The 16,398-nt window shown below is 44.2% G+C and overlaps 1 protein-coding gene across 2 annotated transcripts in view; it reads left to right on the forward strand.

Moving 5' to 3' along the window:
* Nucleotides 1-16,398, forward strand: part of ddr2a (discoidin domain receptor tyrosine kinase 2a) — a 174,823-nt gene that overhangs the window by 81,355 nt on the left and 77,070 nt on the right. For both annotated transcript variants that reach the window (XM_041208395.1, XM_041208396.1), the window contains one exon: nt 15,508-15,615. In XM_041208395.1, coding sequence (XP_041064329.1) covers nt 15,531-15,615 — 85 coding nt within the window. In that variant the 5' untranslated portion in view covers nt 15,508-15,530. The remainder of the gene's footprint in view (nt 1-15,507; nt 15,616-16,398) is intronic.

Here is a 16,398-nt window from a genome sequence, read left to right on the forward strand (position 1 = left end):
GGTACTGACATTTATTCTTTACCCTACGGACGAGGCCAACCAGGCTGAGTAACCCAGAGGCTTTGCAGCAATTGCTGGGTTCCCCCACATCCAGGGTGCCATCAACTGCACACACGTGGCCATCAAGGCACCACCGGGTCAGCCGGGTGCCTTCATCAACAGGAAGGGCTTCAACTCCATGACTCCATGAACGTGCAGATGGTGTGACCACAGGATGCAGAATCTGCAAAGTCTGTGCAAGGTACCCTGGCAGCTCCCTTGATGCTTACATCCTGAGACACTCCCAAGTGCCAAGGCTCTTCATTGCTCCAGCGTGACTGGATGGATGGTGCTGGGTGACAAGGGCAATCTGTTGAAAAGGTGGCTCATGATGCCGCTCCGCCACCCAAGAACAGAGGCAGAGCAGCGTTACAGTACGAGTCATGCCTCCACAAGGGCGGTGATAGAGAGGACCATAGGTGGTCTTAAGATGCGCTTCCGATGCCTAGACCATTTCAGGGGGTGCACTACCATACCCCCAGAGTGGGTCTCACTGATAGTGGTTGCATGCTGCGCTTCTCACACAATCTGGCACTGTCAAGGGGGGACCCACTGGAGGAAGAAGATCTTGATGCAGCTGCACAGACCACAGAGGATGAATTCAGTAGTGAGTCAGAAGAGGAGCACAGTGAGCAGAATGCTGAGGGCGTGAAGGCAGACCTCGGTAACCTCCACAGAGGCAGGGACACCAGAGATGCCTTGATCCAATGCTCCTTCAGCTAGGTTACCAAAGATCTGCTTCCACCTCATGCCAGGGCTACTGCCTCCATCCTGGATGTCTGAAATTACCCATTCAACGCCTGTGCAATAAAGTGTCCAGCCACTCATGTCCAGCATTACATATTGGCGCGCCCTGCACTAGGAAGAAAAAATAGTGAAGTATACCCAGGCCATCAGAACCAAAGCACATTTAATGTTATCGTCACATTGAATGCATAATGACATTAGCACTACTGGTGTCGATGTCCACACCAACAGACATATAAACCAAACATAAATGAACTGTTCCCCTTGCGCTCATGGTGCCTTTAGCTTATGTTTCTGAGTGCTAAGTCTTGGTGCCCTGTGGCCCCCCCACCCCCGTCACTGGCACCGGTATTGGAGGCAGCCTGCTGACTCTGCTGTCTTCTTGGCCTTGATGACCTTGGTGGTCGTCCTCTGGCCACTGGAGCCTGTGCTGGCCCCGCCTGGGAGGGAGCGTCCAGTGCCTTGGCTGGCATCTCCCCAGTCACTGCAGCCTCATCAGATGCTATGATCAGTGGTGGACGGGCAGGGGAGCCCATAGAGCTGACAAGCAGCTCGTGCACCTAAGTGAGGTCACTCTGGACCTCCCTGCTCACCACTAATGGATGGGCGCTTAGCTGAGATACTAGCGAGCCTCATCCATCTCCCACACTGGTACTGACCTGTGACTACTGACCACCCGTCATTGCCTGTGTGAGGACTTGCAGGTCCAAACACAACCACAGGAACCCCTGATTGTTCTCCAGGAGGAGCCTCTCCATTAGAGTCGCTGCTGTAAATGGAGGAGGCAGTGCGCTCGGCCATGAGGGGTAACGCAGTGCTCATGCTCTGCAGGGACTCCTCCACAACGGAGACCCATGGCATGCAGACCCTCAAGGATCTCTGCCAGATCTTCCCACACATCCCGCTGGACATCCAGCATCTGCCACCCAATGGATAACTCCAAAGGCCATCATCTGCCTTTGAATGAGCAACGTCCTGGTCCCCAGCAGTCCTCATACTGCCGGCACCCTAGGCACTCTCTGCCTCCGCCTGCACCTCAAGCAAGTGTGAAGTGCCCTCACCAATGTGCACCGACATTTTAGCCACCCATCTAATGGTCACCGAGGTGCTGGTATCTGTGCTGGTGCCTGGTTCAGAGAGTGGGTGAAATTGGAGCCTGGTGACCCTCCTGCATCAGGGCTGGCTCTTCGGGGTCTAGAGAGCGAGTGCATGCTGGCAAATCTAAAAGGGTGAACAAGGACATGTCATTAGTTAAAGTCATCATAGTGTCACTGTGCATGCCAGGCACCCTGGTGAGACAATGGAAATGTGCATCATGGTGCCATCATCTTTCAATGATCAATGAGGACTCCAGGTTTGAGACTCCCATCAATGAAAGGACTACACTAGAAAAGTTGCCCAAACCGAAACTCTCACCTCTGTGCACTGCACTCTTTCCTTCACCTAGCACCCCCCCACCTCTCCACACCCAGCAGCGTGGGGAGCACGCCAGCTCTCCAGCTCAAGGGCATCCTGCTCGAACCCGGTCAGCAGCAGCAGGTTGGGAGGGCCTTCACCTGTACATGACCTGTCTGCTTCGTTACAGCTTGTCTTCTCCTGAAAGGACAGAGGAGCATTGATTAGTCCTCTATCTACCTGCAGCGCCATTGCAGCCTGGCCAACACCAGCTGAGGAACACCGCAGGGCACATCCGAGCAGTAGCCCTCAAGCAATCCATCCAAGCAGCCAGGGCTCACCCCCTTGGCCAGCTCCGGCATCACTGGCAGTTGGCACTCAGACTCTAGCACCCCTTAGGTCCACGGGGGGATGACCACATCTTAACACTTCTGCACACTGACCCATGCCAGCACGGTACTCACCCTTCCTGAGAGTAGCAGGTCATTAAACTTCTTCAGGCACTGTACCCATGTGCGCCACACCACGTCATGGCTGCTAACGGGAACTGCATCCTCCTTCCTTGCCCTCTTTGTGAGGTGCAGTGGCCTCCTCTTCCCATCTCTGGAGATAAGAGTGTCTCTCCTGGCAGCCACTTTCTCCAGAAGAACTGCGAGGCACTCATCTGAAAATCGGGGGGGCCGAGTGCCCACCCGACTTGCCCTCCCGCCTGGTATCTCCAGCCGTACTCGACTCCATCACCTTGCTAACGCAGAACAGACGTTCTTCCAGGGAAACCTTCCAGGGGCTGTCTGGGTTGTTTTTAAACTGGCCACCGGGTCGTCATTGGTCTCAGCAGCCAACAAGTCCCCACGTCCACTCGGCCCTTCCAGACCACTGAGGAGCAACGTTTCACACTGGGTGGGCCTTAATTGACCTTCCAGTGTGAAATCGCGGTCAGGGGCCAATCGCTGGCGGCGGCCCCTTTCCCAGCCCACTCCCAGGCCCACCGAGCTCAAAATTCTGCCCTTCGAATTCAGTGGTATAATGATCACTATTTCCTAGTGGACTTTTTACTAATTAACTTTGCTTCATTACACGTCACCAAATCTAAGATAGCTCTATCCCTAGTCAGTTCCACAGCATATTGCTCTGAAACTGGCACAAAAACATTCTATAAACTCATCTTCCAGACCACCCTTGTCAATTTGATTGTCCCAGTCTATATGAAGATTAAAGTCCCCCACAATTATTATATTGCCTTTGTTACAAGCTCCAGTAATCTCTTGTTTAATGCTTTATCCGATGGTATAACTACTATAAACTACTCTTACTAGTATTTTCTGACTCTTGGTATTCCTAATTTCCATCCATATTGACTCTACTTCATGATCTTCTGAGGCCAGACCCTTTCTCACTAATGTCCTTCTGTCATCTTTTACTGTCAGGGTTACCCCTCTTCCTTTGCTCTTCTGCTTGTTTTTCTGAAATATTGTGTATCCTGGGATATCTATTTTCCAATCTTGATCACCTTGTAACCAGGTCTCTGTAATGGCAATTAGGTCTAAATCATTTACCTCTATTCGTGCTGCTAGTTCATCTATATTATTGCTGATGCTTCGTGCATTCAGATAAAGCATCTTTAATTTCATTTTTTTTACTTCTGTGCCTTGCAAAGACTTCATTCATTGATGTACAAATTGTATTGAACTCTCTGTCCCTTCCTGTCCCACTCTGCTTGTCTTTACCCACATCACTATACTGCTCCAATGCCCCGACCTTTCCCTTTGGATTTCTAAATCTACCTTTACCCAAACCCTCCCCATGCCCCATTACACATGGTTAGTTTAAAGCCCTGTCCACAGCCTTAGTTATACAATTGACCAGAACACTGGTCCCAGCCTGATTTAAATGGAGCCCATCCCAACTTAATAGCTCATTCTTCCCTGAGTACTGGCGTCAGTACCCCATGAATCAAAGCCCCTTCTACCCACAGCACTCTATGGGCCTCGTGTCTAATTCTCTGATCTGCTTGACCCTGTGCCATTTGGCACGTGGCTCAGATAACAATCCAGAGATGAATACCTTTGATGTTCTACATTTTAAGTTGGACTCTTAACTCCTCAAATTCTCTTAGTTAGAACCAGGAATGATGTTCTGCTACGTCGTCAGTAAGCTAGAATCTTTATTCAAGCAGTTAATCTAAAATTAAATTCATTTTGCAATGTTAAAACATAAATCAGTTTATAAGCAGTAAGTGAAGTTTAAGCATTTATTTCAAAATCAGAAGCATTTTAATCAAATGTTTGATGCTTTTAGCTCTTTTGCTTGGCCACCATTTGTTAGACAACAAAAATTAAACTAGTGCTTTTCATGGTTTCCATCCAAACATTTTACAGTTTTAGAGCAACTGATGGAATTTCCAGTTATCAAGCCAAAAAAAAAAGGTTGCTATGCGAACTTAGTGTTTTGGGAAAACAACTTTTTTTTTTGCCCATATGTTGTTCTCGTGACTAGAATGTCTAACTCTTACACTATACGACAGACAAAAACAACTGTGCTTGCTTCACTTCAACCTGCATTTGAAATAACTTTAATCCGTTATCCCAAGTAGAGGTTTGCTGGCTTTGTTTTTTAACCCAGCTGCAATAGCAGAGAAATCAATAAAACCATCTTTGTTTATTGAGCAAGTTTATAGGATTTAAACATATCAAACAAATGTCACATTCATCCCAATAAAAATAGTTGAGTGGAATCACTCGGTAAGGCACCATCTGTGGGCAGAGAAACAGAGGTTCAGGTTGATGACCCTTTGTCAGGACTGGAAGATTTTCAAAGGTCAAAGTTGTTGATCACTAAGATCTTCCACATCTGATGGAAGTTCAGTCCGAAAACATTAATACCATTTCATTCACTTCACATTGGGGGTGAGGGGCTAGAACTCAGGAACACAGTTTAAAAATAAGGGATCTCCCTTTTAAGACTGAGATGAGGAGAATTTTTTTCTCTCAGAAGGTTGTTGGTAGGTGGAATTCTCTTTCCCAGAGAACAGTGGAGGTTGGTGTCTTTGTATTTATTCATGGCAGAGTTGGACAGATTTTTGATAGACAAGGGAGTCGAGGGTTACAGGGGAAGACAGGAAAGTGGAGTTGAGACCACAACCAGATCAGCCATGATCTTATGGAATGGCGGAGCAGGCTCGAAGGGTCGAATGGCCTATTCCTGCTCATTAGTCCGATGTTCATTTCAGATGCTGCCCAATCTGCTGAATAATTTCTGTTTTAAATTCAGGTTACGAGCTTCTACAGTATTTTGTTTTTGTCCAATTTACTACCCAGATTTAACTTAATTTTTATTATGTTAATGGGGAGAACAATTTGAGACAAAGCATGAAGCAACATAAAAAATTTTATGACTCTTCTCATAATAAAGATCTTCTACTAAGGAAGTAATAATGTATTATTTGGAATGAGGCCAACAAATAAGCAATCCGACCATAGCTGTGCACAGCAGTTTGCAAAATAATCAGACCACATGACCACCAGTTCATATTGTCAGCAGTAACGAAAGATAATGTTTATTTTAAAACAAAAATAAATACAGCTGTTAAATAAACAAGATGATACTTAGTAAAATATCAGAACTTGAGTATTACTGAGAAAATAGACACATTACCAAAGCTTTTCATCTTGCACTCATCAGAATAGTTTGCAAGAAATTACCAACTGCAATGGGGAAACAACAATTTATACTGCATGAGAAAAGAGTGCTGATTGGTTGGCAAGTAGACCCTGGTGGAAGTGTTGCCATGGAGAATGCAACATGGAATAGTTAACTGCCCAGCTTTGTTTAAATTAAAACTGGGCAGGTTGACTCTGATTGATTAAGGAATTGCCGTGGGGAATAAAGTCAAGGAATGACTGTTCCTTAAGTTTTTGTTTAGCTGAAAAAGGTGCAAAATGTGGACATGTTCCTTCTGTCTGCAAAAGACAGGGGCTTGTGAATATATGTTGCTTCTAGCACATATAAGTGAGCCATACTGCGAAAACAACTGACAAGGAGGAATTGTCCCAGATTTGCACTAAGTGCGGTAGCGGGCATGAAAAAAGTTCTTTAACCGCCGGCCACAATGACGGATTTTTGTGCCATATCTTTCCCTTCCCACCTCATAAATTATGCAATCACAGGAGACATACTGGATTGCTGGTGCAGGCCTCTAATTTGCAGGCCACATCATTACCTCGCCGTTCCCTCACGCCAGGCACCATATTTAAACTGCAGCCACATGGACATTTCTAGATGCATGCAGCCCAGGACTGCTCCGGTGAAGACATGGCCCAAAAAGCCAGGAAGAGTGCAGTCCCGCCGATTCAGTGACATGTCCTTGGAACACCGCGAAGTCCCCTATCCCCTGCTCTGGCTGCAGGAGACCCATCAGTCTCACCACTCTGGCTTGGGAGGCAGTGGCAGTGGTGGTCAGTGCCAACGCTGCAAAGAAGAGGTCGGTCATCCAGTGCAGAAAACGGATGAATGATCTCATCCGCACCACCAGGGTAAGTCAACCATCTCATCAATCTCAACTCGTTCATCACATTCACTGGCATCTCACTCACTGCCAGCTCAAGGGACATCATCACTCACTCTCATACACCCTCACATCTCCATCTGGCCTCATCTGCTCTGGAGATTGCCTCCTTATCCTGTCCTGGCTCCATTCAGCACACACGCACACCTACCATCCTTCTCATTTGGCTTTATATTTTACCAAGTCGATGCCTTAACTTCTGATTATGGATTAGTGGCAAATTAATCTTTGGCTACCTGAAGAAAAAAAAACAGTAGAAGAAACATCTTAATGATGCCATTCATTTTGCCAGTGCAGATGAGCCATATTCCTGCAGTGATCATATCACAACCATCAATAAACACATTGGCATGTATCTGAGCATACTAAAAGAGCAGGAAGAAATCCTGTAATATCTTCCCAATCCATTGGACAGGTTAGGGGGCATCCATTAGATAATGCAAATTTTTACCCTATCCTTGGCAACCACAGGCGGTACTGAGTCTAGGAAGCGAGGGGTTGCCAAAACATTCAAAGTTTCAGAAATTTGAGGAAATTCTTCCCAATTCCATGAAGTGGTCAGTCAAGCTCCTGAAGATCATGGTAATCTGTGAAGTAACACTAGGTGAACTCAACTAACCCATGCACTTCAATACAAGTCAAATCCACTGCAATCGGCGATTTTTGATTTGTTCTTCTAATATTGTAAACATAAATATATGTCTTTATGAAGAATGAAACAGTGATTTTCTGTTTGAATTTAATGATCTTCATATATTAATGTTAAAAGTGTTAAACTGGAGCAATTCTAGATTTTAATTTTTCTGTCATGTTTGCTATGACATTCCCTGGAATTTCTATTGCATTCCCTCAGAAGTAGACTTTACAGCTCCATGCTAACCCAGAGTTGTTCAGGAATTGGAATATTTCTTACTTATTTGTTTAAGCTCTAGAGCATTTACTTAGGATCAGTACCTAATCATAGAAAGTGTAAGGATCAAATGTATATATCAATTCTTGCCATAACTGTTGTCAATACATGTGGCTGGGCCACCAATAAAGATCTGTAAGAAACCAGCCACACTGCTGACCAATACTAGCACAATACTGAATGTGGCCTCAATGTGGGCACTCAAAGAATTATTTCCAGCTCTCCTTCCTTAAGGGTAAAGACCCTTTATGTTGTGCTTGGACCCATGTTCTTGCTAAATTGTGACCTGTAATTTTTTTTGCGCGAATTCTCACCTGAACCTGCCTGAACAGTTTATCATCACCCTGATTTAACCCAATCAAGTGGAATATCATTCATGGGAATCATTGTTTTGATAGTGTCATCCTGGATGTAAGGAAGATGTTCAGTCAAATCGCATGGTCTTTCTGTGGTACCGCATGATGGATAAGATGTTAAATCAAGATGTGTCTGCCCTCAAAGGTGGACTTAAAAGGCCACCTTTCAAAGAAGAGCAGGGGAGTTCTCCTAGGGGCCCTGGGCAATATTTAATCGACAACCAAAATCACCAAAAGCAAATTATATGGTCAGTATTATGTTGCTACTTTTGTGGGACCTTCCTATGTCCAAATTGGCTCTCATGTTCCTCTACATTACAACAGTGGCTACCGTGGTCAGATAATCTGTTTTTATTGGTGTTGGGTGAGGAGTAAATATTGCCCAGGACCCCAGCAATAGCTCCCCTGCTTTCTTTCGAAAGCTGTCATGAGACCTTCTTCATTCATCAAACAGGAATGCGGACGGGAACACAGCTTAACATCTCATCCAAAAGTCAGGCACCTCAAACAGTAAAGCATTCATTTAGTACTGCACTGAAGTACCAGTCTGGATTATGCATTCAGTCTCTGGAGTGGGACCTGAACCCATGACCTTATGACTCCATGGCAAAAACACAGTTGTAGTTTTGGACATACAATTATAGGAGCATTGCTTTAATAATGTAAAGGTACAGTGTAGATTAGGAGGTTACCAGGAATGAAAGGTTACAGTTTAAAGAGCAAGGTGAGGAGTTAAGCAACAACCTGATGAAGGCCTTCAAGAGGCTGAAGAGTTTTTTATTTTGTTTATTCTTTCATGGGAGGCCAGTTTTTGTTGCCCATCCCTAATTGCCCTTGAACTGAGTGGCTGTTGCAGAGAGTAATTAAGAGTCCACCATGATACTGTGGGTCTGGAGTCACATGTAGGCCAGGCCAGGTAAGGACGGCAGATTTCCTTTCCTAAAGAGCATTAGTGAACCAGATGGGTTTTTTATGACAATGGTCACCATTACTGAGGCTAGCTATTTCATTCCAGCTTATTAATTGAATTCAAATTCCACCAGCTGCTGTGGTAGGTTTTGAACCCCTGTCCCTGGAATATTAGCGTGGGTCTCTGGAGTACTAGTCCAGTGGAATTACCATTATGCCTCCATCTCCCCCAAGATTCTCCAATGATTGACAAGACTCTAACAAAAGGTCACAAATGTAAAGTAATCATAAAAAGAATTGACGGCGAAGTTTAGAAAAAAATCTTTGTGCATTTAAGTAGTTAGAATGTGGAATTCTTGGTCTGTCACAAGCCACAGTTAAAGCAAAGTTAATAAACACATGAAAGGAGAAAACCATTCAGAGAGAGGAATTAGACTAGACGTCTTGTGGAGAACAAGACTGGCAGATTTTAAGGACCAAATAGTTTTCTTGTGCAATGTTCTATGAGTCTATGATGGGCTTTTGCTGGGTTATATTTATTTATCCCTTAATTTTGATTATGCTTTAACCTGGCTGCCTTAATTTGTTTACCTAATTTTAACTGTTTTATTTTGGTTGGTTGTGTCCTTCTTAGTTCCTCATTTCTACTTTCACTGAAGTCCTTTACTCTGTTTGATGCATCTGTATGAGCTTAGCGCACATACTACATATTCCAGATTTTATTAATTTATGCACTGTTCTCATTATATTTTTCTTTTTTGCATCATTGTTTTTGTTTTGGTTGTAATGTTTAAAAAATTGAAACATAAACAAATTAAAAAAAAATCCCTTTTCCAATGGGAATCTTCATTCCGTGGTTTGCCTGCTCCCTAGGCAAGACTCCGATAAGCAGGAGCACGCTCTGCATTCGGACTGCCAAGTACGCTGGTACACTAGGAAGGCAGTTGGCAAAGTGAAATGGAGCTGCATAATATCTTGGAGGAATTCATCTAAGTTTGTACCAGTGAGTGTGTTGAACAGACAATCATGTACGTTTGCAAGCACATGGCATCTTGACAAGACTTCAGACAACTTCAGAGGTCATCTATCTATCTACTAGGTTCAGCAAATCACAGCTGAACTGGAAAGTTAGGAATAGTAAGGTCAGCTACTTGACAAAGCCTAACAGACCCCCATGATTTCCTTTAACTGAAATTATCAACAAATTAAACTTCATGAAATAAGACACCGACAATTCATCTAATCCCCAGACCATTCTCCACTGCAGAGGGTCTCATTATAAGATATAGGGAAGCGATGAGGGGCGTTAGGGAGAAGTGATGGTAGAACCTCACATAAGACCACAGGATATAGTTAATATAAAAGCTCTGGCTAATAAGTTAAGTTATCTACCTTTCTTTAAGGGATCCTTCCAAGAACTTGCACTTAGGTAATGCATGAGAGAGGGCAAACAAGGGAATACACAATAAAAGTAAGATACTGAGAAATGTAGAGAAACAAAGGTATCATGGAGTGCACATCCACAGATTCCTGAAGGTAGCAGAGAAAGTAGATAATGTGGTTTAAAAAGGCACACAAATACTTTCCTTTATTAGCCAAGATATAGACTTGCAGAGTTAGGGAGGTTATGCTAGAAGTATGTAAAACACTAGTTAGACCATAGCTAGTGCACTGCATCCAGTTCTGGTCACCACATTACAGGAAGGGTGTGATTGCATTAGAGAGAACACTGAGGAGATTTACAAGGATGTTGCCAAGAATGGAGAATTTTAGCCATGAGGAAAGGTTGGAGAGAGTGGGATTGTTTTATGTAGAACAGAGGAGGCTCAGGGGAGATTTAATTGAGGTGTTGGAAATTATGAGGGACCTATAGAGTGGATAGGAAGGAGTTATTTCCATTAAAAAATAACCAGAGGGGAATGACTTAAGTAATTGGCAGAGCATTAATAAAGAGTTGAGAAGAAAAATTTCGCTTGGAGAGTGCTGGAGGTCTGGAACTCACTGCCTGAAAGGATGCTAGAGACAAAAACCCTCTTAAGATTTAAAAAAAAACACTTGAATTTGCACTTGAAGTGTTGCAACCTACAAGGCTACGGATCAAGAGCTGGAAAGTGAGATTAAGCTGGCTATCTCGGTCGCCATGGTCACAGACAGCTGAATGTCCTCCCTGTGTGCCTTCAATTTCTATGACTGTGACTTAAATCAGATTTATGCAAGCTGAATAAATACTATCGATGGGGTGGGGGGGGGGGGGGGGGGGGGTGGTGGTGGAATGAGGCACAAATTATAAGATGAAGAGGAGAGCAGTGATGTGGATTTCTGTCGCTGCAACATAGGAAACATTAGAACTGTATCAAATGTTGCAGTGGACACAGCTCCCATTATCCTGAATTGTCTGTATCCCACCACTATTTAAAAAAAGACTTCTCAGTATCTTGTCATTATCAAATGCCTTGACTATATCAATATACACAATTACTATAATTTTCTAGCCTGTACATTATGAGATTCTCTGGTTTTCTTTTTAGTATTTTTCTATTGCATGTATCAAAAGAAAACAAAGCATTTGGAATTCGGAAGGCTGTGGAATTTTTTTATTTTAGTCACTTCCTCTCTGGGTATTGCAGGATCATATGTGATTGGGGAGCAGGATGGAATTGCAACCTTTCCCTAAACTCTGTTACAGTAACTGTTGAAACTTCTTTTCACTAACATTTCAGGCATTGAACTGGAGTAACAGATGTGAGAACGACAATGAGGGAATTTTGTTAACGACAGACAATGGACAGGATTTTGCCCTTGGCATGCAGGATCAGCCGGAGCGGTCAGGAAGCCGACCACCGGCCGCGATCGGCAGCGCACTGTGAATTTACGCAGGCAGGCCAATTAAGGCCCACCCAGCGTGATACGCGAGCGGCAGCGCTGAGCGCCGCCCGTGTGGGCAGGGGAAGGAAGGCGAGCCGGCCTAGCACGCGAAGGAGCGCTGAACAATCTCCCCGAGGCACGGAGCTGTCACATGAGCGGGGACATGTTTTTAATTAAAAATTAAAGTTATTTCATTTGTATTTGATTTTGGAAACCTCATCCCGCCCGTGGATGAGATTTCCCAAAAAATGCAAAGGCCGCTTGGCCTTTTGGCTTGCCCGTCAACCATTAGGTTGAGCGGGCAGTGAAAAATTCAGCACAATTGATTATCTAGTGGCCTTAACAGGCCTTTTAATTGTCAGCGGGTGGGCTGCTGGTTCCGGCGCACGCCCACCGACTGTTGCACGACTGCACGTTGACATCGACACGCTCGGGTGACATCATTGCGCGTCATTTCACACTTGGTCAGGTCGGGTGCATGTCCACTCACCAAGCTAAAACTTCTGGCCAATGTCTTGTAGCCAAGGAGGTGCTTTGCTCTATGGGGTGGAGTAGCACCAGTGCGACTGGAGTACATTGATCCATGGGCGTTGCATTAGGGACACTGGACCGATTCGGAATAGCATTTACTGCTTTATTCACCCTCACAACAACAGAGCATTTTTAATTTGCGTGCGACTGTGTAAAATGGGAGAGCGGGCAGATTGAAATAGTCCCGAATTTAATAGTGGGACCTGTAGCGGGTAGGATCTGCAGTGGGCTTTGTGGTGGCTCCGTAACTGTGTCACGGCATTAGCATTCCACTTCTAGGTTTCACAATCAATCAGAGACGGGGGTTCAGGATGATGCACCGAATCTGTCAAAGGAAGGATTTCTAATTAAAGGGACCTTGGCAGGGATCAGAATGGCTGAACTGGACATTGATTCCTGTGGCTGCACCAATGACAGGAAGGGAGATGATACCTGGGTTTGTCACTCCTATCAGGAAGTCCTGCTCTGGGATCTGAGGGATTGCAGTGAGGTGAGATCTCTCAAGGACAGCAGGAAGCTCACGCTCACATGACAGGTCGCTGCTGCCATCTGAAACCTCCTGGAACAAGGAGGCTCCTTCCCAATTAGCCAGGTGGGCACACATTGCCAAGGGCCGTAAAGGTGCCTGTCGCTGGAAGACCACCCCCTGCGTCTCTGCCTCTTCTAAAGTTGTGTGCTCTCTTTATCTTCAAGGAGAGGCAACTGAGAGGGATGAGTATTAGAAATGGAGAGGAGGGGAAGGCAATATTTGTGGAAAGTGACCGTGAGGCATTGGTGGGAGAGGGTAATAGACTTAGGGTGGAGTGAGTGTTGGTTGCTCAGTTGGGAATGTGATGTGGCTGGAGAGACAGGAATGAGTGAAGCTGCAAGGTGTGCGGTCCTGATGAATAATGTACGGGAGAGTCAGAGTGTGAGGCCTAGCACCTGAAAGTGTTATTCCACTCACTCTCTCATCCTGCACTGAGGCCCTTGACCGTTTTGGTACACTGTGTCTCATTGGAGTGACGACACCTCTGCTGCTTGGTTCCTTGGTGGTTTCCATCCACACCTGCTTGGTTTGAGAAGCTGGCCTCTTTTTTATTATTATTTGTTCATGGGAGGTGTGTGTCCTTGAGAAGGTGATGGCGCTCCGCCTGTTTGAACCACTGCAGTCCATGTGGTGTAGAACACTCACAGTGCTGTTAGGGCGGGAGTTCCAGGACTTTGACCCAACAACAGTAAGAGTACAGCGATATAGTTCCAAGTCAGGCTGGTGTGTGGCTTGGAGGGGAACTTGCAGGTGGTGGTGTTCCCAAGCATCTACTGCCCTTGTTCTTCTAGGTGGTAGAGGTCACGTGTTTGGAAGGTACTGTCAAGGGAGCCTTAGTGAGTTGCTGCAGTGCATCTTGTTGATGGTACACACTGCTGCCACTGTGCGTCGGTGGTGGAGGGAGTGAATGTCTAAGGTGCTGCCAATCAAGCGGGCTGCTTTGTTCTGGATGATGCTGAGCTTCATGAGTGTTGTGGGAGTTGCACTCATCCAGGCAAGCGTAGAGTATTCCATCCCACTCCTGACTTGCGCCTTGTAAATGGTGGGCAGGTTCTGGGGAGTCAGGAGGTGAGTCACTGGCCATAGAATTTCTAGCCTCTGACCTGCTCTTGTAGCTATGGTATTTATATGGCTGGTTCAGTTTCTGGTCCATGGTAACCCCCAGGATGTTGAACGTGGGGGATTCAGCGATGGTAATGCCATTGAATGGCTTCTTTAGAGGCACATAGCTCGATTCCCACCTCGGGGAAAAAGTGCCCTGAACAACAGGGTTTTCATTCAGGTGGGGACAGGCGCAGGATAAAGGTGGGCCCTCTAACCCTGGACGCAGCTCAGAAAACAGCCACAGGGGCAGCTGAGTGCCATGGCAGACTGGTTAAAAGGCCTGTTCCAGTTCTCTGGGACTTCATCCCAGTTGCTTTGTTTAAAACCTGCAAACTCCATGCGGAATAAATCACACAGTGATGATGAGTATTGTATTTTTGCTTTTGAGGCTAATGCACAGGTCAGCTGCAAACACACAACACTGTCAGTAATGTTTTAAAGTTTGGGATCTGTAACTGGAAATAAAACTGAGAATAGTTGAAAATTTTGTATGAAAATTACTGCAGAAATGCTTTTCAGTTTGTTTTTAAAAGTATATAAATGACTAAATGCAACACGTAAATGTTTACAACAAAATATAGGAAGTTACTAGTACATTAACGAGCCAAGTACTGGCAGTTATTGCTGTTATAAAGAAGTATCCCTAGAACAATTAAATGTTTTATTGATTTTAAAAGTTGACTTGGGAAAAGTTTGATTTTTCTGTATTTCGTAACACGCAGGCATAGGAAGTTGCATAAGGTCAAGAAAATTAAACTGTACACCGGTGTGACGTAGTCTTGCCCCAGTCATAATTCTACCACAATAAACTATCCATGTGAACTAAAGCAATGTAACCTATTTGTCTCATTGTTAGCTGTGGCTCAGTGGCTGCACTGCCAGCGATGCTTTAATTTGGATGTGATGTTAAATCTGCCCACATGCAGGTGGATGTAAAACATTTCATGGCACAATTTGAAAAAGAGCAGGAGAGTTTTCCTGATGTCTCGGCCAATATTATTCCTTATGACTAAAACAGATTGGCTACTGTGTTTCCCTACATTGCAAAGTGCTTTGGGATATGCCAAGGTTGCGAAAGGCACTATATAAATGCCAGTCCTTTCTTTCTGTGCCTGGTACTCATTGTCCTAATAAAAACTACAATTAACGTGAAATGTTGCCTAGACATAAGAAGAAACAAACAGTAAATATGATGTTCATTTTTTTAAAAAAATGAATTCTTTATTAATGGCTGATATTTTTAAGTAATTGTGGCATATTCCACATTCAGATTATGAATATCACGTTGCTCCTGTCCTATTGAAGATGTTGCAGTGGTAAGATGATTAACCATGGCTGTGGAGTGCAATGTAAAGACTTGGTACATATTTTGCAATAATTTCTTCAGTGTAGGTGAGGTTTTACAGCTGTTTATAATCTCAGAAAAATATATAAAAGTGAGGCTAATGAGATTCCAGGCATGCTATATAAATAAGGTGAATTTACACAGGCAAAATACAGTTTAGACAAGGTGATGCCATTATTTTCAGGTCAACACTAACTCTGATTCTCTTCTCAGACCTGAAAATCTGCTCACCTGAGATGGTCACCACTTCCTGTCCAATTATGCACCTGCTGTTGATGCTGCTACTTTGCTTTGGTCTTGCAAGTGCTCAGGTGAATCCAGGTAAGGTGCCAGCCAGCAATACAATTGGTGCAATGCTTTGGGATATAATTTCTTAGGATTAGATATGTATTATATGGTTTGACAAATTGTTAAATTGAAAAAATGACAGTACAAACAGTATGAACCATCTTTTCCTCGTGCCAAACATTTTAACTTCCCAGAGCCTATGTTCTATTACATAATAAGTGAAATACTTAAAAATGTCACTTAATCAAAAAGGGAGCTTTTTACTTAACTTTTCCTTTATTTCATGCCGCATGCTAAATTAGCTTATTGTCTTCTGGCTCTTTACCATGGGCAGGTCAGATATACAAACCACTTCAGCCTGTAGAAGCTTCAAAGATGCTGTTAAAACTTTAAAAAAAAACTTAAAATAACTTTTTACAAAATTTCCAAGGATTAAGCAGTATTGCAGGAAGGAGCACTACTGGAGTCCTGATCAAGCTTAATGTCCATTTCCATTGATTGGCTATGCTGGCTATAAGCTATTTCACACTACTGCACAATGTCAACATATACTTCAATTGACTGAGATTGATATGATGAATCAACAACTTCATTATTTTTTATCATGCAACTACCAACATGGTAGAACTAGATTGGCTAAACCGAAATAGACAAACCAAATCTAAAATAAAACCTGAAAACAGTAAATGCTGGAAAAACTCAACAGGTCTGACAGCATCAGTAGAGAGAGAAAAACAGAGTTAACGTTTCAAGTCCGTATGACTAATAGACCGGACTCGAAACGTTAACTCTGTTTCTCTCTCCACAGATGCTGTC

Source organism: Carcharodon carcharias, chromosome 16 (assembly GCF_017639515.1).
Source record: "Carcharodon carcharias isolate sCarCar2 chromosome 16, sCarCar2.pri, whole genome shotgun sequence".
In the NCBI taxonomy this organism is placed as follows: Eukaryota; Metazoa; Chordata; class Chondrichthyes; order Lamniformes; family Lamnidae; genus Carcharodon; species Carcharodon carcharias.